Genomic DNA, 25,492 nt, shown 5'->3' on the forward strand with positions numbered 1-25,492 from the left:
AGTCACGCATAAAAAATGAAAAAAAGGAAAATGTCCTGAATAAGAAATCATTATACACATTATACTGTTTATTATTATTACTGCAAATAAGAGCCATATTGATCAGATCGCTTTTGTCAAGTCGCTGTTCCTCCTGCTCCACATTGTGGTCAAGAAAGTAGTTTCTGGGAATTTTAAATATCATCTGGAAAATTGCCTTTTCTCCACCAAATTTCTTCACAGCTGCACTTGTTCTTGGAAGGACATGGGATGAGACAGAATGCATGAAATAAGGCAACCAACCCTTAAGCGTTTTCTTTTCAGACCCTTTAAATGCTCAGAGGGGCATACTAAATGAATAGTGCTAGCATTTATGGGTTAAATGTTTTTGTTTGTTGTTTTTTTGTTTTTGTTTCTGAGATTTGTTCTGTTCTTCGAATTGCATGGTGGTCCGGCTCCAATTTTCTGAGTCCATGGGCTATAGTTTACCGCAGCTCAAAGATGAACTCCAAACGTGTGTTTTAATTGGTTTTATTTGTTTTTGTACTGACGTCAAAGAGGAACAATGTGACGACAACCACAAGACAAGAAATATAATAACCAAGATGTAAAATAGCAACGAAAAAACTGTAAACTTATCTCTGTCCTAGTACAATATGACCAATTCAAATCGACATAAAATTATATCTTGTCCATCAGTGAACAAAATGCAAGCTTTTTTTTTTTTTTTTACAATTTAAAATTTCCCAGATTTCTTAACCCATTCATTGCCATTGACGGCTATAGACGTCAAAAATTCATTTGAACTATATTAGTTTCACATTTTTTCCCACTTTTGTTAACAAGAGTATGAAAACCTGGAATTTTGTTATTGTGCATTTGTAACAGATGTAAAATTTGTGATTAATCAATTAATTACAATTAAAAAAATGTAATCGTCTGACGCCCCTAATTTTTTATAATCTTTTCTTCTTCTTTTTTTAATTAGGCGATAATTTTTAATTATAATTAATCACATGACTTCACTAGTTAACTCAAGATTAATCACAATTTTTATATCTGTTCTAAATGTACAATACATTTTTTCTAGGTTTTCATACTCTTGTTAACAAAAGTGGAAAACAATTTGAAACTAATAGTTCAAATTTATTTTTGACGTCTATAGCCGTCAATGGCAATGAATGAGTTAATAATGTCTTAATGGTCTCTGACATTCTACAGTCAAACAGCACATTTAAAAGGGACAATTGTAATAAAAAAAGAAGCTAAAAATCCCTTTTTTTTGTTGCCATGTTTGTTAAAGCTGTTCGTAATGCCAGACCATAGTGCATTAGTAAAATTATATATGAAAAAAAAGCCCTGTCTGGCTTCATCCTGTACCTCTAATTTGATTTGCAAAAAAAACATGAGCACCTGTGCAAAAGCGACCAATTAGATGCGGAAGGTGTGAGTGACAATGTGCAATCATTTGCCTCGCACTTATATGAGTACATCCCTGCAGCCTTGTGCTGACCTGCTTGAGGAGCTTTGTTGGAACTATGATGGAATATCCACCTTCAAAAAAATTAACATAAAAATACCCAAGTCTCATTTGAGGATTCAGAAGTAACGGAATAAGCAACATTTCTGATCGAGAGGTACGTTTATTGCCTCTTTACTTCTCTTTTTGTTAGATTGTATGCTGCCCCCCCCCCCCAAAAAAAAAGTTTAAAAGCATAACATTATAAAAATGTTATAGTAACACACTGTTGGCTTGTTTAAAGCGCTAATGCTATTTTAGAATTGCTAGTGCTGCTATTTTGTTGAAGCAGGATATCCATTTTCTCGGACTATTTACTGTATCGCAACTATGCCCGTCTATAATCACTTGAGATTATGAATGGGCGTGTTTGAGAATCTCGCTTGTGCACTTAAGTGGGCGGCATGACTTTCGAAAGAGACTCAAGGGAGGGAGGACAGGCACGGCTCCAGGATTTCTTCTCTCCTGTGGCTAAAGGCGGCTTGACCGATACATTGCGGGCGGCTGAGAAAACAATTTGTAAATCTATTTTAGAATATCAAATAAAATGCTCAATAGTCAATGAGTGTGTATCACTACGACAACCAGGTGCAAAGCTAGCACTGCGCTAATGCGTTTTAGCAAGGTGAGTGGCTGAAGAGAAAGGTGAGCAGAGAAAGATGCACATTTTCATTCATGGAGGCAGCACTTTTTCAATTATGAATGATTTTTTTATTCAAAATGATTTGATTGTCAATGATTTTTGCTTCAATTTATAGATGTGCAAGGAATTGTAATGATCTACTCCAGTCTGACTCGCTAATGCTAATCAGCTCGCGGCACTTTTATCACTCAAAAGAACGGCTCCACGCTGCAAAAAAACAACTTTTATTGGAAAAACTTGATAGTGACTTTTTCCTTCTACTCTCTAATGTGGCTACAACTAAACAGTGTATCAGACCGCGTGGAGCCACACCGCCCCTAAGTGGCCAAATCGAGTACAACATGAACAGCGCTCCCAATAAAGGCACACACAAACAAAGGCAAGACAGTATAAAATAATTTAAATAAAATCGATTTTGGGACATTTAAAATCGATTCTGAATCGTACTAAATGAGAATCGCGATTCTTATGAGAATCGATTTTTTTTGGCCACACCCCTAGTGTGCAGATCGATACCCGTGGGCCGTGGAAACGAAAACATTGGATTGTGTTCAACATTAATCACCACTCCTACTTTCCCCCAATCAACTCAGCTTTGTTTTGTCTATTACCTCATGCTTGCTCCACACAGTTTCTTCCACTCAGGAGGGGGGCAGGGGCCCGTCCGCGAGAGCCGAGCCATTGGCCGTAAGTGGGAGCAGGAAACACTGCGACGTCACTGGCCCGTGCGCCTGGCAGCTCACTGAGGAGAGTTCCCTCCTTCCTTCCATCATGAGAGAGTCTGAGCAGGCAGCAGGAGTGGGAGCGTGCTTGTGATGATGCATGCATGTTTGTTTTGGTTCTAGCTGACTGGGACTACCAGAGAGGGGAGACACCAGACAAGGATCAATACATGTAAGTTTCTTTATGGATAATAACAATAGCTGTGATGATGAGTGTAATGCTGTCACAGCTGTTTTCCACATTCTATAGGATAAAGCATTACATTAGAATCCATTGAGTTAATGTGCTCGGAGTGATGCGTAGGTAGCAGGAGGATAGTGCTGCAAACTGCAATGCCTCACTTTGACTGAAGAGCACAAGGACTTCAACTCCCCTCCCCGAAATCTTCTCTGGTGTGACTTTCAGGGGTCGCGTCGGAAAATGTGCCGCAGATGCTCACAAACTAAAACAAAGCTGTCATATATTGTCTTAATATGTACTGCACATGAACATATATGTTAATTCACACCAACAATAGTTGACCCAGTACAAAGTGACCCATTTTGACTCTGAGAAATCATGACATATGTAAATCTGGTTGCCCATTTTTAATTGTGTGCATGTGTGTGGGTGGTAATCATGGGTACAGCATGGGTGTGTTTGCATGTGTCACACTTTCCCTTGTTTCACTGGCACATGGAGTTGAGACGACTCGCTTAGCAGCGCTACACATTTCTTGGGTGGAAGTTGTGGCCTGTTTTCTCATCAACTGTAACACAAATATACTTTGAAAGCCAACGCTAATGTAAAAACAACACATCAGTGAGAAGCATATGGCAGCTAACCAGCTGGCATTGTGAGCGCGGAAGCTAATGTAGCCGTCTACAACTTTACTCGTTGCTGCTGCTTGTCAAACTACAAACACTGATATGAGAGGCTTCAGCCGAGAGTGCTAGCAAATGGGAAGTAGTTCCTTCTTAAAAAATGTCAAAAGAAATAATAAAACAGCAGTGCAGTGCTTTGACGCTGGCTGAAATCTAGTGCGGCGCTATGCTAAGCTGACATTACATCATATGACAGTTCCATGTACACAAGTCGTACATTTATGGCATCCATCCACTTTCTTGAGGGTTGTGAGAGAGCTGGCGCATAGCCCAGCTCACTTTTAGCCAACCACAATGCACATATGGACAAACAACCATTCACGCTGACATAAAATTATGCTCAGTTTAGAGTCTGCAATAAAAATAAAATAAAATAAAAGTCTTTACAAGAAAATGTTCTATACAGCTCCACTTGTCTAATATTGCATTTGTGGAATATGATTTAAGCAGCAAAATCAACCCATTCTTATCCATCTCAGGGGCGGCCATTTTGTGTCTTGCTGTCCACTGAGAATGACATCGCAGTTACTCTGCTCAGGTGTTTTCTTTGTTTGGTCATGTGACGTTTGCAAACTGAGCTGCGATTGGTCATTTCCTGAGCTCTGAGCAACTGTGGATGTCATTTTTAATTGACAGCAAGTGGCAAAATGGCCGCCCCCTGAGATGGATAAATAAAAAAATATATATTTTTTTGTTTATGTGTTATTCATATTCCACACACACAATATTAATTAAATACCGCATTTCCACCACTGGGGGCAGTATACAACATATTATTGTGAAGAACATTTTTGGGTTGACTTCCCTTAAAGTGACATGAGTTTGGAAAAAAACGCACAAGCAAACCAAGCCTCATGTGATCTCCACTACATGCAAATACTCCTCGTTATGCCGCACTTCACATCCACATCAAGGAACCGCACAATGGTACACTGAGTCCTTTGTTTCACCTGCGCGTTATCGTCACCTGATGTCACTGAATGAACCGTATAACCAACATGGAAACACGAGGGGGGTCAGGGGGGGTCATTGTCTCGCCTCCTTAACTGCTCAGCGATCAGGCATCTATTGTGCAGAGCAAGTCACAATAGGACTTTGTAATAAGTGGGCACGCTGACTTGGCAATTTTTTGTTTTCACATCATCACAGCGTGTGACGAGATGATGCATTATAGCAGCTGTTTGTTTATATGAACCACTTAGGGTAGGACACGCTGCAGGAAAAGTGCATTATTCTCTTGCTGTTTAATGTGCTTATTTTGCTACAGCAATAAACCACACAGACCTGACCTGTGGACCTTTAGTGTTTTATGGATCAGCCAGTCCATGTTGAGCCTTTTTGTCCCTTTCCAGTTACTGTAAAGCTTGCTTGATTTTTGACAATACAGAAGCTAGGCTACATAGCAGGAAATTGTGTGTTGTAGTGTTTTTTTTTTTTTTTAAATCATTTCGGAGCTGTAGAGCTCATTCAGTCCAATGAAGTCCAGTACTGAACTTTTTTTTTTTTTTTTTTTACCAGATAGTTCCATCCTGGATGGTAGTAACAGAGCCTGATGAAACCTGTATAAATGCTAGTATTACGTCACGCCAGACCACCAGCTGACGTCATCATCATCTAATTATCTAATTGCAAGATGCTGACTCACTGTGGAACAGCACAAGTGGTTCTGGAAATGTTTCACCTTTTCTGGGTAAAAGGGAAAGGCCGGCTTATTATGGACCATTAGGTTATCGCTATTTTGTAGAATCTGTGTGAAAAAGGTTACAGTATAGTACATAAACAGATGCATTTAAACGGTACATACACATTGGTAATTGGGCTGAATTTGAGCATTTTCCCTCTCTTGCATCAAAGTCAGAAAAAGCCTCATTGTCTGGGGTCTCGGAAAGATGATCTTATGGTAAGGTATGCTGGATTTTACGAAGGATTTTTTCCCTCTTCAGCTGCTTGGAAAACGGCTGTGGCTGATAATCATAAATGTTAAACCTGTTCAATATTTACGATCACCTTCTATGTGTGTTCAGCACCAAGTTTGGTCCACTACCCCCACCTGTTTTCTGAGTTTGGTCATGTGACGTTTGCAAGCTGAGCCGTGATTGGTTGTTACTTAGCCCTGAGCAACTGTGATGTCATTTTCAGTCAGCAAGTGGCAAAATGGCCAAGATGATTAAGATGGATAAAAACGGGTGGATTTTGTTGATTAGTTAATATTCCACAAATGCAATTTTAATCAAAAATACCAATGCTCAAATTAATAGGTTAAGTGTTGTGATGACAACATTAGTCAAGTTCATGAATGAGTTTCACTCTTTCACTCTTGAATGGTAAAAACATTATAACTCTCCCCGCTTACTTCAGTGCAACTAGATCATAAAGGGAGCGCCAGCATCTTCCAAAGCAACAGCCGCCAAACTTTCCGATGCAAAGCAGCCGTGCACATCATGTCTGCTCGTCTCCCACTCAATTCAACCACTTTGATCCGGAACACGTGGATATGTGTAAATGTTTATCTGACTTTAGCGTATTCCAGATGGTCCTCCTCTTTGAGAGGGCCGCATTTGAAAAGCCACGCTGAGAGATGCGCTGTTGCGCTTATCAGAGGTTAAAGTTCAGAGGCTACATTACAGAAAAGGAGGAGGAATTGGGGGTGGTGTGTGTTTGTGTGTGTGTGTGTGGGGGGGGGGGGGGGGGATGGGGGGGCTAGTGGTTGGCCTTGGTGCCAACAAAGTTAAATGTCACATATTTCCCTGAGCCACTTTTGCCATTTTATAATGGAGACTTAATGGAATATTATATAAGGCGCTTATTAAAGCATATTCATGACTGTAATAATAAGGCTGTTTGTTTTTCCTAGTGAGGCAGAGTATCCAGTAGTGCTCCCATACACTCACACATTACAAGTATTTAAGTACACTTTAATTGAATAGTTGGTTCTCAAAACAATCACCAAGCAAGTACTCATTGCTATTCAAAACCATTATATAAGTCCTCAGTTTTATTTATTCTTTCTTTAAACATATCTCATCAAGCTATCATGTTAACGAGGCTCCCTGCTTGCAGATGTTAGTGGATACCGTCATGATCCTAGTGATGAATGCCTCCACCAAAATCCAAAGACCCGTGTGACTTTTGAAGCCATAATGAAGCGTTCCCACTTTGTACTTCCTTAAAAGGCAGCCGTGTACCTAGGTCATCACTTGATATATAGCTCACACACAGGCTAGCCTTTTTACATTGCCTAGCATACTGTCGTTTAGTGGAATCTCCAGGTCAAACACAATCCTGATTTCTGAAGTTCTTTCCCTAAGAAATAGAGACAATGTGTTCCTGGATCAAAATGGTGCTATCTATCTATCTATCTATCTATCTATCTATCTATCTATCTATCTATCTATCTATCTATCTATCTAGCTAGCTAGCTAGCTAGCTAGCTCGCTCGCTAGCTAGCTATCTATAGAGCAATATAGCTATCTAGCCAACTATATAAGCTATATAGGTTGGATAGAGGGAATGAGTGTGGCCAACAAGCCAAAGAAAAAGCAAAACAGACACTAATCCTTTGATTCTAACTCCACGGAGGTGTAGTTAGGTCATGATGACTTAATAGTAGTTGGAACTTTAGACTTCCACTCTACCTTTTATAAGCCATGGGTGAGTGGTTACGGATGTGGCATGTGGCTAAAGGTCCCCAGGTTTTAGTCTGACAACTTGAATCGGTTTGGCGTTGTGTAAACTTGCAAGCTGATGATGATAGAGGACGTGTGTGTGTGCGTGCGTGTGCGTGTGTGCGAGCTGTGCAAGTGTGTATGACGACACGATGTGACACGGGAACATCAGGAATGAGCTCGGAGGGACACGAGTGAGTGGAGGAAGCGCAGAAGAAGAGAGAAGCAGCTGTGTCCTAGGGTTCAACTTGTGTTTTCTTTTCTCCTCGTCCGCCTGGACGTCCTGCCATTGTGTTTGTTTGCCTGCTTCAAAAAAAAAAAAAAAAAAGTACCCCGCAAAAGGTTAAAAACACTGTGACCACAGACACTGCGGGGATTTGGGAATGGAAGTTGGGGGGTGTAGACGTTGGGGTTGGATTCATGATATCTCATGAGAATGATGCGATGTGCTATGGAGTACATCCGGAAGCTTGTTAAACAACTTTTGTTTTTTGTTCCGGAACCCTGGAAAATGTTTCCATTACAACTGTTGACATTTTTGCTGTTTTTTTGGACCGGCATAGTGCAATGTCACTCTCCTCTATGGCCTTTGCTAATGAAATTCCCAAGAATCCCAACTTCTTTAAAAGGAAAAAGCTGCAGCAGCCGTATGTGTGACTGAAACAAAACCTAATACATTTAATAAATGAACATAAGTAGATAAATATAGGCTGCACAAAAAAAAAACTAAAACCAAATAAAGAAATACGTATAGAAATGGATAAATATTAAAAATAAACAAGACAAGTACACAGATACAGTAGGTGCTCATATGAAAAAAATGCATAATAAAACAAATTGATAAATACATTGAGTAATGAATAAGAACTAAGGAACACAAACATTCAAATGAATTAATAAATATTAATATAAACACAGATATACACACACTGATAAATATTCAAATATAGAGATACTTTAGTCATCCACAAAGGAAAATCATTACTTCCAATAGACTCCACATGGAAAACAACAAAGGACATTGCAGTCAGACTGAATTACTGATAAAAAATACAAATATAACAAACATTAAACATAGCATTGGTTGATTTGAAAGCACACAAGTGTAAAATGAATGCAAGGCGAACTAAATAAACACAAATAACTACATAAACATGAAAATAAATAAATAAATGCAAACCACTAATAAAGAAACCCACAGATAAATAAACAAACAAACATAAACAAATTAAATTTATAAATAAATAAAGCAAATAGTTAACTATCTATCGTTTCCATATTGTGACGTCATGTAGGTCTTGTGATTCTTATATCATTTTCATAGAACATAAATATTTTACTTACCTTTTTGGGTGTAACACAGGCACAAAATATTCATATTAAAATGTACTCAGCAGGATGAAATGCAGTTTCATGCGGCGTTATGCCATTGCCGACAACCACAATAAATAAACACATTGTTAAACGAACAGCTCTCTGACAGCATGAATCAAAACTAAGCACCATTATCTTTGTAAGGGCAGAATTTTCATTCACATTGCAGTTGCTGTGGGCGTTATTCACTTGCGTTGTCATGGTTACAGTCCCAATCAAAAGTGGCAATTGAATAAATTACAAATGCTCAGATGACGTGCGCCTTAAGGCACTGCCATTCAGTTGTTTGGCTCACTTATTAAGCTACAGTACAGTGAGCTGCACATGTACGAGTGACTCATCTTCAAGCCCCATAAAAGCAAAATCAGCTTTTATGATGGAAATAAGCATTTTGCGTTACAATTATTTACAGTTTGCTTGTGGATTGTGTGCACAGAAATGTCTGCAGCTCTCTCGTGACATCTGCTGGCCGAATAGTGCAGTACAAGTTTTAAGCTAATAATTACCGACTCACGCACAGGCTCGACGACAGGATGCGTTTATATTGAGTACTACGTGTGACAGTTCCAAATGAATACTGCATTAATTGTAGCAGGACTTAATGTAGTGTTATATTAGCCACACCAGTGTATTCAATTTAGATCCAGTAGCAATGGGAGAATTATCAGTTGACCGTGCAGTAATTAATTGACCACTATGAGTCCAATTCATTTATGTGATATGTTGGCACAGTCGGATTTCAAACATGGACCACGAACGGATAAAAGACGCAAACACGCCCGAAGTCTGGAAAAAGTAAGGAAGATAATTATTAATTCACTTCTAAAATATTTATTTTATTTTATTTTTAGCTAAAAACGGTTAGCACATCCGAGGTCAATACACAGGTTAGCTAAATTAGCTCATTAGCTAACATATGTGCACAGCTGGTCTATCCATAGTGTGCCCCCCCCTCATATAAAAATAAAATTACAACTACAACAACAACTAAAATTTATGGCCAGCTAACGTGTTGTGTTGCATTGTTTTGTCACAGTAAAGTGTATTTTTGTGAATGTGCCCACTCCTACATTTCCCACAATGCAACTCTCGTTGTGTTACTTCCTGCTAAGTTGATATTTAAATCATTTGTTAAAATCAGCGTTTATATTACAAACTGTATATTTTTAATCAGTTTTTCTATGTAGAAAAGGATAAATACAATCTGACCAACTTTATTGAAACTTGGATACTGAAAAAAAAGATTAAGTTATATGCAGCTCACTGGTAAGAGGCGCTATTCTTTTTAGGTTAGCAATGGTGATTTCTTTTTTTGCATCACAGAAGAGGCATTTGCAAGTACTGTAAGGAAGGAATGATATCTTGTTGTATTGTTGGCATCTGCTTGTTAGAATGTACTTTATTGTATGAAATTTATATTTAACTGTATAATTTGTATGGTAGGTAGTGAACAGTCAAACCCTTTCCTGGGCTGTAGTAAGTTCTATTTAGTGTTCGTTAGATATCATCACACTTGTCCCTTTTGGCATCACATCCCTGTGGAAGAAAAAGCTCAAGTCAATCAAATGTAATATTTTAGATGCTGATTGCTAAGTGTCATGTCTGCCTCACAGTGGTCCCGGGTTCCACTACGGCCGGCCACTCCACGGCGTGTGATGTTCACAGAGTTGAAGTCTCAAAAGATTTTCTTCCACTTTACGGATTATGAGTACCACACGGATTGAGTACGGATTGAAGTCCAAGTTTCTTTTACTTTTGAGGCATATTTTCCTAGAACGTTTTGGTTGAACTCCAAATTATAGCATTTGGGGTGTTCCACTGTAAAATAGTTTCATAATGTCTCCCAAAATGTGGAGTGATCTTTCAAATTGTGTGTAAGCCTAGTAGTAATTTCATCTTTATTATCAATTCCTTAACCTTCAATTTCACACAGTTTACACTCTACTCTCCACTGTGATGACCCAATTTCACAGCACAAAAAACAAACAATGATATGAAGTGCATGAGTCATACTTGACGCTGGGAGACAAGACGTCCGGAGGCTTTCGGGAGCTGATTTACATTTTAAGTAAATATATTTCATCCTCCTGCCCAATTGCTGTGAAATTGTTTTGAGGTGCGACGAAGATCCTGGTCGCATGTCAACAGATGAATGGCAATGGAAATCCAGGTTGATATGTCGGATATCACACTGTACTAATCCCACCTGCACCAAGTGACATCTATTGTTTCCCATGGTGTGAGTGTGATTGCATTACATGATCTGACAGCCCCTCGGTGCTTTGATTGCAGCTGATTTATGTGGGGAGAGGCAGCGGGAGTGGAAAGGACAGGGCAAGGTCGTGCTAGCCAAGCTGCCGAGGATTTGCGCCTCTCCTGTGTCTCCCCGCATAAAATATCATTCCAGTGAGCTTTTAACTTATCTCTTCTATTTATACTTTTTTTTTTTGTAGTGGCATGTTGAGTGAGCATTACACCACTTGGAGGAGCCACTGCTGCGTTGGATCCTGCAAGGAGGTGATTCCCCACACCTTCATAACCAGGATGTTCATTTTGGGGAATACTAGCCTGATACAATGACAATTTGGGAAAACTGGATTATATTAGAAGGTTTTATAGCCAATTTTACATGTTGAACGATTGAACATATAGTGGTGCTGCTGATGTTGTAATCAAATCTGTTCTGGAAATGCAGGCAACCTCCATTTTGTTTGAATTTCAAGTTAATTTCACCCACAGGAAATAGTCAATTTATTCCCGAGTCAAGCTGTGATCATCAAACAGCCGTTATTTGCTGTACAGGGAAATTTTAATTAACATATTTACATACTTAACACTAATACTGTACTTGTTAAAAAAAAATACTTTTGCCAGTAATTATTTGCCAAACCAGTAAATCGTGAACGGCCCTTAGGTGGGATGACTCATAGTCTTAATTGTCAACATGCAAGTGTACAAAGAAATTACCCACCGTTCATGATTTAATGTAATAATAGCTATGCAATATGGCCATAAAATAGCATCAAATCAGATTTTCCATATCAGTCATTCCCCCATTAAAGAAAAAGCAAATGACAAATACACATTTTCAAACCAAGAAATTAAGTGCCTCCTTATGGTAAAATGTTAACTGAATTGAGCGTATATAACACTTTCTACACCATATGGTGCTCAAAGCGCTTGAATGCGTCACAAACAGTAGTCGGCTGTAGGAAAATAACGGTGCTATTATCAAAACCTGGCAAGATAAACGGTCAGAACTCACATAGCACTTTCTACACCATATGTTCGATACCAGCTGGAGTACTCAACACTTGAGTAGTCACCGATACCGATACCAAATACCGATTCCAATAGTACATAAAATCTGGCAATCCTCTATTAGTCTAATTTGTAATTTCTAGTTCCTAATCAACGACCACAAGAGGGTGGCTGATACTAGTGAGTACCAAATTGATACCTAGTATCAGCGCTTGCCCATCCCTAATCAAAACATGTACGGTATGTGACCGTTATCGTTTATAAATGAACATTTAACAAGTTCAACTGCTGGTCCTGTTGTGTTTTCTCATACTTCCTCCAGCTCTAGACTCTAGCATTGCACAGGTGAGGGCAGGTGACTCAGCAAAAAAAAAAAAGGTGTTTTGGAAGCACATACCACGGGCTAAAAGTTTCTAACCAATTAATTGCCCAGCCCTGGTATAAAGTGATGCATTTTGTACCTTTCCTCATCTTGGAGGAAAAGTGATTGTAGCTCGGGAGGTGAGTCCTTCACATACAAACTCCACACAAGTCACTTTCCACTAGTGCACATTTCATTCTTCTTCTTTTATGATTGTCAACAGAAGTGCATTATATTGAGGGGCAGGACAGGGATGTGCTTTCTTACGCAGCAAGTTGTGTGGTTGCCATGGCATCCAACATGAAATGATAAATGTCATCCATCAAAGAGGTGAGCAAGATCGATGATATGATCGGCTTCAACGTAGACCCTCAATGCTTGTGCAGATGCAGGTTCGCAGAAGCTCTTTTTGACAGGTGCTCCATTCTAGTAAATAAGAATCTAAGCTTTGTCTGTTTGTGGCGGTAACGCACAAGCGCCCACGGACTTTTTTACAAATGGAACAAAAAACCCCTCTTGATTAATATGGCGCGTGCGCCGCTTTGCCTTCAGAGGGAATAAAAGCTTCAACAAGCTCTTCTCCGCTGATTGGACAGCCACGATAAAAGACTGAGTTACTTTCTAGGGATTATTCAATAAGCAGCCTTGACATAGGGGGAAAAAAAAAGAAGACGTTTCGCACGGCAAACTAAAATTTAGAAGCCCCGTTAGACAGCCGTGACCTTCCCTGGCCGATGGGCCTTGTAGTCTAAATTGTTCCCCCCCCCCCCCCCACACACTTAATGTGATGAACTGTCGCTGCACTTTTACTGATGGTAGAAAGTTAAACGGAGGACATATCAGTGACGCAAAATGGCATTCACAGAAAGCAGAATTATTTAGTAGTCAAGCTTTTTGACTAGTTCAGGGGTCAGCAACCTTTCCTGTCAAAAGAGCCATTTTTGGCCAAATATATAACCCAAAATTTGTCTGGAGTCGCAAAACATTTGAAGATTGTGATGAAGGAAACAGTGTGTTAGTGTTAGTCAAATGTACTGAGGGCTCAAGAGCTAATCAGAGCTGCACCGTAAAAAAATACATGCAGCATCCAATACGTAGAGATTCTTCTACCTTTCGTCATCCATTTTTGTATTTATTAATTATTATTATTATTTTTTTTGTAATATCTTCATACTTAATTTTTCATACATTTCAGACTTTTCTGCCTTTCTATCCATTTCCTGATATTTATGGAAATTTTATGGACAAATGTAATTTTCTGCCTCTCTTCTTCCTTTTTGGGACATTTTATGGCTATTTTGGACATGTTTTCTGCCTTTTTTGCTATCAATTTTTGGACATTTTTGTGGACATTTTCTGCAGAATTGTTTTTGCTCTTCCTTTTTGGACATTTTATAGTCACCTTTTGGGCATTTTTAGGTATTTAAAAAACAAACAAAACTAATCTATTTTTCCGACAACTTAAAATATTGGACTAACATTTAAAAAAATTGTTTTTAAATTTTTTGTTTAATCATTAATTAATTTGAAAAATGTTTTAACCTAAAAAAATAAAAAATCAATATGCAAAAACCCATTAACCCATTTCTACTATTATTTTTAAGAGACCTACAGGAGAGGGACTAAACAGGCAAATGTGGCTCCAGAGCCGGAGGTTGCAGGCCGCTGGACTAGTTCATCCAAAACATCCATCTATTTTCTATAGCGCTTTTCCTCATTAGGGTTGAGCTGGAACGAATGACAGATTATGAAATTGTTAGAGTGGAACCTAAAAAGTGATCCCATGCAAATTTGATCAACCAAATTATCCTGGAAAATTATGTTCCAAAAGTCAAACAAAGCTAAGAGTTCAAACTATCGTCACACTTAACCTCAGCAAACCTTGCGAAACAGCTACAGTAAGTGAGCTTCTAAAAGTTTGCGTTTGTATGTTTGTGCTCACAGCTGCCATGTTTGTTACAGTGTGTCAAGTCTTTGACAAAAAAACAAAACAAAACAGTTGGTGTTCCATCCATCATTCACCTTAACCATTGTGGACAACTTGCTTGCTGGTCTTTTGCTCACTGAGAGGCAAAAAAAAAAGAGAAAAAAGTCTCCCCGTGAGGGATGTGCAGCCTTCTAAAAACCGAAGGAAGTTTGAGCTCAGACAGAAATCAACCCCCTGTGGTCGCGCCACGGGCACACACGCACATGAAAAGCACACAGATGAGAGCAGCTCCCCACTAAAGCTCGCACTCCCCGGTCACAATATTAGGTACGTTTTTTACAATCGAATGGATGTGTTGCCTTTTGCAGAGATAAAAATGCTCACTTTTGATTGACACTCTCAGAGAGGTGACGAAAAGGTTATGCATTTGTTGTTTGTTTCTCCTTGTTTAGTTTAGTTGAATGGTAGGATGGCATTCTTTAAGGATTGAGATTATGATGAGACATTTTTGTGCTGTGCAGAATAGCATATTTTACCACTCTTTGCAGTTACAGTCCACTTGCATTGGGGCCAAGTGATTACGCCTTTCTGAACCTATTAACCCTGTACTTACTCAGTTTGACTCCCTGACTTCAATAACATTGAAAAGAACATTGCTAACTTAGCCTGGACGCTGCAGTTTTATAGTCCACAGTCTCCGCTTTGCTGCAGCAGCCCTTATTCGACTTTTGAATGAAAGCGATCTGTGGCCGTCGGTATCCAGCGGACTTGCTAGTAGCATTTTTTTTTAGCAAGAGCTCTAATGTAATGTAAAGATGTAAACCACTGACGGTCGAGCAGATTTGTCATCGATGAAGTGATATAACGTCAGCCTCTTTGGTATCAGAAAAGAGTTATGTTGTGAAGACTTAATACCAAAAGCAGACTCTGAGGCGAAATATACAACACATACCATAATTAAATGAAGGAGCATGAAAATCGTGAATACAAAACCTTACAATGCACGCAATACCACAAGGACGTAAAAAGGTACAACCTGAAACAACCCGACAAAAGGTAGGCACATTAATAGAAAGCTACTCAATAGAAACTAAAAGCGATAGTGATAAAAAAAATGTAACAAAAGCTGTAAGTGTGTCAAGTAACAAAAGCTAAGTAAAAAAAAAAAAAAAAGCACAAACAAAAACTCAAAATGTGTTTACTGTTGGCAGGGGAATATGATAAACAGTAAACGTGGAAAAATATCACAGAAACAGATGAGTCAAATGTTACTGAGCACATGGAGGTAAGCAATTTAATAGTCTGACACTAGCCACTGCTGCAGCTGTTCTTAAACAGGTGATGCCAAGGCCAGCCCACCAAGCACTGAAACAGAAAATAAAAACAGATATGGCACTTGTAGTGGCTGACAGTCTGTCAGTGACAGACACACGTTGAGAAGTAAATACGAGAAGACCCTCGTTCTACTGTCTTGTTTTGACTGATGCGTTACTTGTTATGGTTTTGCGTGGTTGAGGACCAAAGCGCAGGAAACCAGGATGGGAGGATTTCCAAATAATTCATTTTCCAAAGAGCATGAAAATATCAAGAATAGTAAATTAGCAAAAATTCCAAAAAGAAAGAGTCAAAGTAATCAACAAACACTCGGACAAGACTTGAAGACACAAAAACCGAACTTGACAAAAGGGGCACAGGGAAAAACACATTACAAGTGAATCTAGTTCAAACCAAATGAGCTGTGACATGGATGTGTCTTTGTTTATATATTTCCTGTCAGCAGTTTTTTATGCACTAACCTAAAGTTTTTAAATAATATTTCAACATGGCTCTACTCGCTATTGACGTTTTTCTATTTGCACTATTTCTATTTTCTAGTGCCTGCTACTATTTCCAGTCAGACGTAGTTTCCTAGAGTGTATGTGACGTGATGTGGGTAAATTCACCATAACTGAAATGACACAAATAAACCTATATGCTAAAGTTAGCTTACCCTGTTGCTGCAGTATTATACTCCACAGTTGCTGCACTGGTAAAAGTGCATATAGAGGATTTTTTTCGCTGTAACAATCCACTTGCATTGGGGCCCAGGGAGTGCCCACTGTGAAACTGTACCTGGTACTATTTCTAATCAGCTCGGACCAAAACTCTGGTTGAGCATTGCCAAGAGTAGGATAATATAATAGTAATCTTAATATACAGTATTTTATTGATCATCAAATAGACTCATAGCTTTGTGACAAAGGACTATTTTATTGTTTATGGTATAAATAAATATGTATGATGTCATTGCACTTCATGGAACCCTGTATCATAGTCAGCCAGTTCGATGCATGAGCAGACTGTGCTAATTGATATATTTTGTATGCCAAAACGTGTCTCGATCGCGACAATGGCTTTTTAAACCTGAATCCATCGTGCCACTTTTTAAGGGTTCAAAGCCCACATTGGATTGAGAGAAAGAAATAGCTGAGCCGTTAAGTTATTTTTGTGAGTGACTTATTATGCAAGCATGGTTTGCCGGCGTTCTCGACAGATGCAAAATGTCAGCGCTTTCAGGAGAGAAGATGTTCATTAGCATCTCTTGGCATTGACACGCTGCGCTGAAGTCTCCAAAGAAGAGAGGCCTTGACTGAAATGTATGAATTCACTTTTATATTAAATTGTGCAGTGTTTGGTTTATTTTATTTTGCTATTCGGGAGGGGTAAAATATTCTGAATAGATATTGGTATGAGTCAGTGCATTTGCAAAGTAAAACCATAAAAAACATCCACATTTAATTTTTTTTATTATTATTGTGAAATCAAACCAAACCTGAACATTATAAACTGAGCTAAAGGACAATGTTTGTGTGGTACAATGTCATTGTCGTAAAAGTAATATCCCCCCCTCATAATATATTTACAAATTTGTTCATGTAACTTTGCCTTTTTCTCAAAACAATATGGAAACTTAAATTATTATTATTTTTTTAATTCTGGTTACATTACACTTTTTTTTTTACTCATTATATTACAATTTTATTGTTCCTTTTTTTGCTTCAAAGCTGTATTCTTCTGATATTCAGACTATTTTGACTTTTGTATAATTATTAGAACTATTTTTCTCAATTAGAAATTTGTTCTTGTAAAATATATATATATATATCTTTTAAAATGTCATTATTATTTACTCTTGCAAATTTAATTACCCTCATAAAAAGTATTTTATTTCATACTAATACATTTCCCTTGTAATATTATGAGATTATTCTCATCACATTCAGACTTTATTTTGTAAATTGATTTTTGTAATATTATTTAATATTAATATCATGTGGGGGTTCGGAGTTAGGATCCAAACACAGACAAGAGTTGGGAAACAGGGAGTCTTTATATACAAAAATACAAAGTAACAACATGCAGCAAGGCTGGATTCAGATGGCCTCAACTCAACCTCAACGTACTGACTAAAGTGTCATGCAATAACTCTCGCTAGGGCAATGCACAATTATGTACGACAGATTAAAAGTCTGTATGACAAAATAAGAGTGACTAGACAAACTAAGGCTACGTTCACAGTACTGCAGCTCAATTCCGATTTTTTTTCACAAGTATCTGATTTCGACGTGTCCTTTTTCTCTAATAGGGACATAGCGACTGCATAGCAACTGACAACATTAACATCATAACAGCACAATGACCCCATGACACAACCTAAAACACAGTCATAACATTATTCTTAGAACACTGCAACTTTTCTTTCATATTATGACATTTTCCAAATTTTCTGTATTGACCTCTGCAATACAACAAAGTTGAGTCCAGTGTTATTATCATCATACACGGATTTCATTAACATGAACTGATTTTTTTCTCAAAAAAATAAATAAAATTTTGCTCTCGTAAATGATCACGTTATTTTGGCAACATTGCTGTAGGACTTTTTATCCCCCAAAAGTCCAGCTTTAGTCTAGTAATATAATCACTTTTACATTTGATGTTATTATCATAAATATTGTAAAAGTGCAACTCCTTCCTAAAAAAATTTAAACTTTTTTTCTCCAAATAAAATAACATTATTCTCATAGCTAAGTGGTTACATTAGTTTCAAAACCCATGACTATTCTTGTAGTATTTTAAAATTATTATTACTTTACACAATTTTTTTTTTTTTACAAAAAAAAACATAAAACTTCATTCTCATGCATTTATTTCAGAATAATACATTATTCTCTAACACTTTATTGTTTTCTCTCATAATATTATGACATTTGCTTCTGTCATTCTTTGCTATTGACATTAAGATGTACATTATAATTTTTCCCACTCCTTGTAATATTTTGGCATTCTTCTAACTATGACTTTATTACAATATGACCCAACTCCCCCCACAAAGCCAAATTTATTCTCTTGCAACTCTTTTCCTGGCTTCATATGACTTCCTCAGAGACAGAGTTAATTTTAGTATGTTACAACAATTTATAATCCTATAAAGTACATATACACAGTTTAACCATATAGCTTGTGTGCTAACCATCTCCTCCACTTTGTTTCCATCCTATCTCAAGTCTGAAGTAATTGCCTAGCCGGGCTGTCAGTCTGCATCTATTTACTGGAGAAGGTCTTGCTCATTGGTAGCATGTCACAATGTTGCTGGCAGGGTCAAGAGGGGGTTCCCTCACGCATGGCTCATGTTGCAAATGGCAAGCGAGGAGGGGGCTGCTATTATTTCCTCGTTGTTGGGTAAAGGTATTATTGGGGAACGCATACATGCATCCAACTTTCCAGAGAGGGCAAAGTTGCCTGCTGACTTGTTGATATCAACAAAAGGGGATGTGATCAGAATGCTGAGACGCAAATAGACTGTGTGGGCACACTTCAATCAAGTCACGGTGCAATTCGATTTGTATTTCCACATTCAGATCTTCGGATTTTTCTTGCAAACGACTTGTTCCACTCGGTGCGGGACATTCAGTTCAGTCCTGTCAGAAAAAGACAATAAAAGGAGAGGGAGACAGGTGTGAGATGGGGGTTATTAGGCCAGGTAAACAGAACAGGGTTGTGTAACTCTGGCTTTTAATTCACTGACCTTTACCTTTTACAGCCTAATGCATTCTAATAGGCCAGTGGATCCCTGTATGACCCCCCCTACTCACACTCACATACACACACATGTATTATACACATACAAGGTTGTCAAGGAGATCAGAGCATCAGGGTGCTCTTATGAGATCAACCAAAAAAAAAAAAAAAAAAAAAAATCCCAATGTGGTTTTTGATTGTTAATGCACAAATGCTATTCGAACATCTTGTCAAGCTTCTTGCTAAACACACACATTATGTTCTTCTTTTTCTTTACCAGCACCTTTCCTGATTAAGTGTGTGGGTGAGCCCTGCCTTGTTTTTGGAGGTTGCGCTCACCATGCAAAAAAATGACCTGTCCGTGGATGACACCCAGCGGGACAGCGTGAGTAAAACATACCTCAACCACTTTTTATGCCCTTCTATTATAATCCTTATTTTTTCATGTACTTTTGCTTATAAAAAGAAATAATCTACAATGGCATTATAGGTACATGTACAGATCATGCAGGGATAGATGGAATCATTTCATAATTATTTTTTTGCAATTAGTGGCGACGCGTGAAATATTTCCCTAACTTCAGACAGGGGTGTGTGTCTATATGTGATTTTTAATTGATATTAAACAATGTTAACAGTATGTTATAATGTATGTCAAACTGAAATTGAAGTTTAGAACTCAAAAAATATATATATTACAGAGTAATAAAACAGAGTGACATGAACCAAGGGCACACTTGGTGGTACCACAAAACTGTTGGAGTGATCACATGTCTACGGGAACACTAATTGCAAAATCGTCTGACGACTTTGAATTTTTAATACTCTGCATGGAACTTGTTTACAGCCCAGCAGTTCACTATAATATCTTTGTGTGATAGCATCTATTCATGGAGATAACCGTTACAGTTATCTTTTTTTCTAATGGGAGAAAGAAGACATTTATAAAAGAGACGCCTTTATTTGTATTAGTTGAGTCTGGCAAATAATTAGAGAGATGTTATTTGTATTACCTTATACACTCTTATCTCCCAACAACATTACCTTTGTAAACACTGATAAAAAAAAATATTCATCAGGTGTTCATGTTTGCTAATAGATAGATATGTACTTTAATAAGCCCAATGGCAAATTGAATTATCCAGATGCTCCAGCTGACACAGTACTACATTCAAAATATATATTTTTTTTTTAATAAAAAAAAAAAAAAAAACAATATATGGGGAAAAAAAGGTGCATAAATGACTAAAATATTAAAATATAATATTGTGTTGAGTCACAAGTATATGGAATATTCAATTAATAAAAGGGAACAAAATAAATGAAGATTGTCAAAGACCTGATTATTAAATATTCAATACCACTTTTTTTCAGACCGCAACTCTTGAGTAGTCATACCGAATACCGATTCCAGTAGTACATAACCCCCCCCTTAAGAAAACTCTAAATATCCCAATCTAACATCTTCCTCCATTTTAAATGGTATCGGTTCTCACCCGTTCATAATTTTTATTTTATTATTATTATTTTTGTTATGTTAACAGACAGGATATCAGTCAATATCAGTCTTGGCATTCTACTTTTGTCCAAGTTTCAATTCTCACTTCAGATTTTGCCTTGGATTGAAGTTTGGACACCGACTGCCGCTCCATGACTTTAATATACATCTTGAGCCACATTGGCATTTTTTTGGGCTCATCATCATGTCAGAAGACATCCATCCATGAATCATCTCCAATGTTCTTGCTAAGTAAAGGAGGTTTTGATCCAATATTTTACGCTACATGGTTCTGCTGATTGGCCGATCAATGCGGTGATGTCGCCCGTTACCCTCTGTAGAAAAACAGCCCCCAAACAGAATGTTTCCATCTCAGATGATGTCAGAGCTGTGTGCGAGCTATCTACCACTCACTGGGGGCTGTCTGGATTTAATAGACGTTTCTTCGAAGTCCTTATAATCGCTGGGCAGGTCGGAGCAGTCGTGTTTAACTGGAACTGCAGCTCGCATTGACCCGCCGCGGATGAGCGTGGCCTTTTCCTCTCAGGCTTGAACAAGAAATTCGATTTTTCCCGATAGCTGTCGACCCCCAGATGGAAGTCTTCCAAATGGGCTGACGTGAGAGAGGAAATGTATTGGGTGCACAGATGGCACAGTTTTCTCCGTGGGGGAAAAAAAAGGCCAAAACGATAATATGATGTGAAATATAAATGGCAGATTTAAGCATCTTCTATCGCTGTTGAGTGTCTGTTACATGACTTGGAATGTATGAGTCACGCGGTAGGATGAGACTGAAATGTCAAAACGACTATTACAGTCGGGTTATGATGATCCATTGAATTTGGAAGCCTGGGGTGCTGATTTACAGCAGTGCATTTCATTACAACACACAAAAAAAGTCTGTTTTCAAGCTGAAATAGATCTTTGTTTTCACAGCCATTGCTGTGGTCTCATGTTTTGATATTTTGAAGAGGTCAAACATCTACGCCCAATATTCACCAGTTATGTTTGTAAGTAGATATACTTGATTTGATGGACAGTTCTGGTGAGATATTTGTTATTATATATCATGTTTTCATATGTTGTTTAGCTTAATACAGTACTTACCACTCGCATCGAAAAGGCTTTTGTCTCCAAAAGAGAATATAAAGTAAGTTTTAGTCTTCTCTGTGTTTTGGCTTCGCTTCAAAGACAAGCTGTTTGCATCAGAAGGATTTGACTGAGGGAGTTCAGACCCCTGATTAGAATGCCTCCTAAGATGGAGATTTTCTAGGCACGTCCAATTGATAGGCGCCCTGGAGGTGGTCCCCAAACACGCGGTAGGGTCGATACAAAAACTTCACTGGCCTGCCAATGACCTGATGTACGGGACTTTTGAAGAAGAGTGCTTTCGACCGTTAAAAAGTTCTTGAAATTGTTCAACAACTTTTAATTATTACGAACACTAAACTTCCAAAGTACACAGGCTATACTCAGGGCTTTTTGGAAACGGGCTTCCTTATTTTCATTGATGGATAATAACACATGGCAGCAGCAAAACAAACTCAGAAGTCACAAGAAATAAAAGCTCATTTTTACTAGCCCCGTTGTCAATTTTTTTTCATTTACAGAAAATTAAGAGATTAAGACTCACTCAGTGTCATGATTAGTATCAGCTGTGCTGTTTCCGTTGCAGTTGCTGGGGAGACAGCTGGTGGGCGGAGCCCACCACACTCACCTGTAACCAGTTAGCTCATCAGGCCAAGTTAAAAGCCTGAGAGAAACAGCAAGGAGTGTCGGGATATTTCCTCTGTGACACTACTCACTTGACCCGACTGGTAAACGCTTATCCGAGAACCAGCTGCTGATCTCCATGACTTACCTTTTTGCTGCCACTGTGCATGCTTTTGTGTTTGTTTGCTATCCGCCTGTGTGCGTGAGTTTGTGTTTCCTTTTGTCCGCCTGTGTGCGTGATTTTGTGTTTTCATTTATTACTATTATTAAATCTAAGTTATCCGCATCCCTGCCCTGGCTCGCCTTCCTCTCTGCATCTGGGTCCTCCTTTCTCAAGCCGTGACAGAATATCCCGACCAGTTATGGACCCCGCAGATCCCAACAGCCTGTGCCAGGCCATGGCCAGCCATGGGCGCTTACTCGGACAGCACGAACTATATTTCCGCGAGCTGAAGGAGGCACTGTCGACGCTGACCGCCCAGATCGGGTCGCTCACCTTGAAGGTGGAGCAGAGGCCGGAATCCACGGCAGCAGAGGACTTACGTGCAGCCGTGGCGTCACCTGTCGTCTCCGCGTTCCAATCAGCTGGCAATGCTGTAGCTCGGGAACCCAATATTCCCCATCCTCCCCGCTACGCTGGCCAAATTGGGGGTTGCGACCAATTCCTTCATCAGTGCAGCCTGGTTCTAGATCAACAGCCGCACACCTTCCCGACTGATGGCGCCAAGGTCGCTTTTGTAATGAGCCTACTTTCCGGCCAGGCGGCGCTATGGGCGATGGCGGTGAGTAAATCCAATCCCGAGCTCCGAGCTTCATTTTCTGCCTTCCTGGAGGAATTTAGGAACGTTTTCAACCACCCCGTAAAAGGGAAGGAGGCGGGCAGCCGCCTGCTGGACCTCCGACAGGCCGACTTGTCCGTGGCAGAGTACTCCATCTCCTTCCGGGTTTTGGCCGCCGAGAGCCATTTCAACGAAGCGGCGCTGTGTGGTATCTTCCGGCGGGGACTCAGCCCGCGAATCAAGGATGAGCTGGCAGCACGGGATGAGACGTCCGGTCTGGAAGAACTCCTCAACTTGGCCATCCGCTTGGACAATAGATTGCGGGAGCGACGGCGGGAGCGGGAGGAGGACTGACGACCAAAGGAGGCAGACACGGCTGCTTCACCGTTTTCGACCACGTCCGCGGGGCGCTTCTTCGGCGCCTCGCCTCCCGACGCCTCGTGGCGACGCCCTCCGACGGGAGATGGTATCGAGCCAATGCAGCTGGGGGGAGGACGGCTCCCTGCGGCGGAACACAGGAACCGATGGAGAAATCAGGCGTGCCAATATTGTGGTCGGCTCGGACACCAATCGGCCACGTGTTGGAGGCGGCCGGATAGACGTCGGGACATCGCACCCGTTCCAGCTGCAACCACTCAACCCCAACGCAACGACCAGTGTGAGTACTCTCAGTCTCCAGGAGCATGTGATCCTAACAGTCCATTGGACACTAAAAGACTACAACTGTCGGGAGAAATGACTTGGGGTGGGGTGAATGTAAAAATGACGGCGTTGGTGGACTCGGGGGCGGATGATTGTATTATCGACCCGAAAATTGTCAACATCCTAAAATGTCCGATGATTAGACTCGAGAAAACAAAGGAGATGTATGACCTTAATGGGCGCCTCTTGGGGGTGATTACCCATAGAACAGAGGGTCTACACCTGCGCTTATCAGGAAATCACGTGGAGACTAGACAGTTTTTTATTATGCCCTCCCGGTCAGCCCCAGTGGTCCTGGGTCTGACTTGGCTGGCCAGGCACAACCCAGACATAAACTGGGGCAGGCCTAGGTTAGAGAGGTGGAGCTTGTTTTGTCACTCCCATTGCCTGCGGTCAGCGGTGGACTACCACGGTGGCCCAGCGAAGGCAACTGGGGAATCAATTAACCTGGAAAATGTGCCAGCGGAATATCACGATTTACGGGAGGTATTTAGTAAAGACCGGGCCTTATCTCTCCCTCCACATCGGCCTTATGATTGCGCGATAGAATTGCTTACCGGCGCACCGCTGCCTAGTACACGCCTATACCAAATAGCTAAGCCGGAACTCCAAGCCCTTAAGGAGTATGTCACAACATCGCTGGCTGCCGGTCTTATTTGGCCTTCCAAGTCACCGCTAGGGGCAGGATTTTTCTTTGTGGAAAAAAAAGACAAGACCCTTCGCCCCTGCATCGATTTCCGTGGTTTGAACGATATTACAATTAAAAACAAATACCCATTGCCACTGATGGATTCAGCCTTCGCTCCCTTACACTCTGCTACGGTGTTTACTAAATTGGACCTTCGTAGTGCCTACTACCTGGTTAGGATAAGGGAGGGTGACGAATGGAAAACAGCTTTTAAAACACCCATTGGGCACTTTGAGTATTTAGTTATGCCTTTTGGCCTCTCAAACGCCCCCGCAGTATTTCAGTGTTTTATCAATGACGTCTTGCGTGACATGCTTAATCATTTTTGTTTTGTTTATCTGGACGACATTTTGATTTTCTCCAGAGACCTAGCAGAACATCAGCAACACGTTCGGCTGGTTCTGGAGCGGCTGCTGGAAAACCGGCTGTACGTGAAAGCAGAGAAGTGTGCATTTCACACCCGTTCGGTCCAGTTCCTCGGGTATATTGTGGAAAGAGGTCAATTGAGGGCTGACCCGGCCAAGATCCAGGCTGTGGTCGAGTGGCCAACACCCACGTCTAGAAAACACTTGCAGAGATTCCTGGGGTTCGCTAACTTCTATCGTCGGTTCATCCGCGATTATAGCTTGAAAGCGGAACCTCTGACAAGGCTTACATCTACAAAAATTCAGTTTATTTGGACTCAGCAGGCTGAGGCCGCCTTTGTTAAATTGAAGTCATTGTTTTCACGTTCACC

General features: G+C 39.8%; 1 protein-coding gene across 4 annotated transcripts in view; it reads left to right on the forward strand.

The window, feature by feature from the left end:
* The first annotated feature begins 2,912 nt into the window (after window positions 1-2,912).
* Window positions 2,913-25,492, forward strand: part of pde4d (phosphodiesterase 4D, cAMP-specific) — a 220,437-nt gene continuing 197,857 nt past the window's right edge. Inside the window, exons 1-3 of one of the 4 annotated variants that reach the window (XM_077562173.1) lie at window positions 2,938-3,035; window positions 11,220-11,283; window positions 19,657-19,761. In XM_077562173.1, the coding sequence (XP_077418299.1) occupies window positions 19,717-19,761 (45 nt within the window). In that variant the 5' untranslated portion in view covers window positions 2,938-3,035; window positions 11,220-11,283; window positions 19,657-19,716. Of the gene's footprint in view, window positions 3,036-9,291; window positions 9,562-11,219; window positions 11,284-19,656; window positions 19,762-25,492 lie in introns of those variants that run through there. The other 3 variants (XM_077562172.1, XM_077562174.1, XM_077562176.1) reach the window with 3 other exon arrangements.

This window comes from Vanacampus margaritifer, chromosome 3 (assembly GCF_051991255.1).
Source record: "Vanacampus margaritifer isolate UIUO_Vmar chromosome 3, RoL_Vmar_1.0, whole genome shotgun sequence".
Taxonomy (NCBI): domain Eukaryota; kingdom Metazoa; phylum Chordata; class Actinopteri; order Syngnathiformes; family Syngnathidae; genus Vanacampus; species Vanacampus margaritifer.